This window comes from Aplysia californica, unplaced genomic scaffold (assembly GCF_000002075.1).
Source record: "Aplysia californica isolate F4 #8 unplaced genomic scaffold, AplCal3.0 scaffold00969, whole genome shotgun sequence".
Classification (NCBI taxonomy): domain Eukaryota; kingdom Metazoa; phylum Mollusca; class Gastropoda; order Aplysiida; family Aplysiidae; genus Aplysia; species Aplysia californica.
Window position 1 is genome coordinate 179,758 of NW_004798239.1, and position 3,163 is coordinate 182,920.

Genomic DNA, 3,163 nt, shown 5'->3' on the forward strand with positions numbered 1-3,163 from the left:
AGCTCTTTGGTTGGTTTTATGTAATACTAGCTGAGTACCCATTCGATGAACGGACTTTAAAAAATTGATCGTTAAGTCATTGTAGAAGCAGTGCGCACTGCTTGTGAAGGGAGGCCCACTTATTTACAATGGCGTCTTAGAAGACGAACTTTCCAAAGATTAGATCTATACAAAACTAATGAAAAATTGAAAATTAAACTGCAGTGACTTCAGACTCCTTAGTATAACTGTACACCCTTTAAATGATTCTGAATCGCCCTTAATTTTTTAGGATTCGAAAGATAAGTGGTTCGTATGTTTTAGGTGACCAAAGAGACGAACTTTTACAAATGTAATATATAGATTACGTTTCATTTTCGTAATTTGTTAATCATTATTGGTCTTAGATCTTAGAAGAAAGGGACGCGACCAGACCTGCTGCCTGTGACAAAAGTTTTCTCACACAGCCAGATCTGAGCAGTTTTACGGGCGTCATTTGTGCAGAGGAGTGACGAAAATAAGTGCAAATGAGTGCAGATGAGTGCAGATGAGTGCAGATGGGTGCAGATGGGTGCAGATGGGTGCAGATGGGTGCAGATGAGTGCAGAAATTAAAAGGATGTTTGTTTCATTTTTATTTCCTTCGTGTGTTTGTTTTTTGTTTGTTTTTTGTCTTTTTGTCTTTCGTTTTTTCCCTTCTTTCTTTATGTCTGTATTTTTTGTCTTTTCTTTTGTATTCTTTCTGTCCTTTTCGTCCGTATTTTTTCTTTAGTTCATCCTGTCTTTCTCAATTTCGTTCTTTCGGTCTGTCTTTGTCCTTTCTTTCTTTCTTTCTTTCTTTCTTTCTTTCTTTCTTTCTTTCTTTCTTTGTTTCTTTGTTTCTTTCTTTCTTTGTGGATTGTTTGTGCCATTTTCTTGACTTATGTATACATGAACGTTCGACATTATGTCACATTTATCACATGTTTTTAATCTGGTTTTTGTTTCCTTTCTTAATTTACTTTTTATGTATGTCATTTGTTTTTAAAATCTTTATTTACAAGTAATCTTTTTCTTAATTTCAGGAAATCTTTTGGAAGGACAACGTGGAGCATGTATTTGTGCTACCTGTTAAAATGACTCTTTTGTCCGTTTGTTTCGTTTTGTTTGGGGGGGGGGTGGTTGTCAGGGAGGGGGCATGCAATACCTTTGATCAAGTCTTATTCTTATCAATTATCTCTCTTGTAAAACTGCATAATGATAACTATCAAGCAATTGGGTGTTCTATTTGGGAATATAACAGTATACTTTCCGGCTATTATGAAAATCATAACCCCCCCCCCCCCCTGAGATTATATTGGTATTATTTTATTTATTTTGGAGGGGGGGGGGGTATTTATCAAACCAAACACTCCTTAACAATCTAACAAAGACATTCTGGGGGCTTACACAAACGGAGAGAGAGATAATGTGCTTGGTCCTTTTATCAAAATTAAATGACCAAACCGGAGGCCTGGTATGAAATAACTGTTTCACGACATTGTACTGAACACTGTGAGTGACACCATTACAGTGGGGCTTAATTCTAATGTAACAAACAATCCTAAGAGTATTCAGCATTTAGAAAAATAGAATAGCCCCTAATTCATTAGATACAAAATTAGAACGCTTTCCTTTACAAAGTCCAGTTATAGAGCCATCTGTGCTGTGTGAAAAGGTCCAATAGTGAGAATATTGTCCGCCTCTCTTCACCTCTCCTCCTTCTACGCCCTTTTTCTAATAAAAAAAATTATGCAGTCGTTTCTAGGCTCCCATTAACACAGTTTAGATGTAAGAGGCGGGGTTCCGCCCCTGCCTGTCAGGGTCAACCTGGACTTATATGGATAATTTCTCTTTAAAACTATTATGATTTGCTTTTGTCGATTACTCAAATGCCCAAGGGGACCAAAGGCGCTCGTCGAGTGGCGTTGCACAACGTGATTCAAACGCCTAGACGCCGTCATACTGTCACTTAGGCGTTTGACTCACGCATATTTGTGTAGCTCTAAATCGCCCATGAGTGACTTATGTAAGAAAGTTTTTTGGTTTTTTTTAGTTGGTTACAGACTATTGTCCTACTTCATATTACATTTGTATATCATATATCTGAATTTCAGATTCGTAGGTACGAGCATAACGAAATAAAACGGATTTAAAAAAAAATTTTTTTTGCTTCTCCTGAAAAATTTGCTTTTTTGCACTTAGGCGGTTGAATCACGCGGCTAGCGACCAGTCGTCCTTATCTCTCCCCCTTCTTTTTGTGTTTGTTACTCAATTGTAACACTTTTAATCTCAGGTACTTATTTGACCTAAGTCTGTTGCAAGCGCCATAAATCGTTTACTAAATCATTTGCTATCGTTATCTTTAGGGCATAAAAATCCCGCACAAATACTTTGTGCAAAATCTTACAACACCATCCGACTGCATGTTCACGTTCAATGAAGGTGTATTTCCGTCTCTGTTTTTCTTAAAGTTCAAGGTCGCGGGCGGTTGCCGGGTGCTCGAATCTGGAGTGTGTTTTTTCCCTTCTTTCCTATAAAAAATCTATCGCTTTCCTCATCTCTCCTCCTTCTTTTTCTGTGTTTGTTACTCTCTTGTAACACCTCTAATCTTCGGCACTTACGAGATAACCATATTTTGTTGCAAGTGTCGTAAAACTCTGACTAATTTAACTTAGTTCAAGGGTCATTCCCTCTTTGGCTCCTTCTTACTGCTGTCTTTCAACCACACCAATGATCTTCTGGTAGGAAAGATCTACACCTAGCCTTCTCGGACAAGGGCGAACAATCTCGGAGGCCCCGTGTGCAAGTTGCGCACCTTCAAGATCCCTTGGAGGTCTAAAATCGATAAGAGTACGCTGATCAAAATTTCCTACCAACTAATGATGTTTAATGTGTCCCGTGCGCTCATATGACCTTATGCAGTTGCGACCGCCATAAAACACTTACCAAAGAAAAAAAACAACAACAACAATTGTCGTTCCTCTTACCGCTCCGACATATCCATCTTCTCCGGCTTCGTGACGTCACCATGTTCGTCCTCCACGTCGATGCATATTCCGTTGGGCTCGTCCATCATACTTTCTTCTATCGTTCCTGTGGAAGACAAGACAAATCATCATCATCATCATCATCATCATCATCATCATCATCATCATCATCATCAT

General features: G+C 38.5%; 1 protein-coding gene across 1 annotated transcript in view; it reads right to left on the bottom strand.

The window, feature by feature from the left end:
* LOC106013532 (solute carrier family 13 member 5) overlaps window positions 1-3,094 on the bottom strand; it is a gene marked incomplete at its 5' end in the record, with an annotated part of 15,594 nt that extends 12,500 nt beyond the window's left edge. The window contains 1 exon segment of the mRNA XM_013089514.2: window positions 2,987-3,094. Coding sequence (XP_012944968.2) covers window positions 2,987-3,094 — 108 coding nt within the window.
* Window positions 3,095-3,163: the final 69 nt, after the last annotated feature.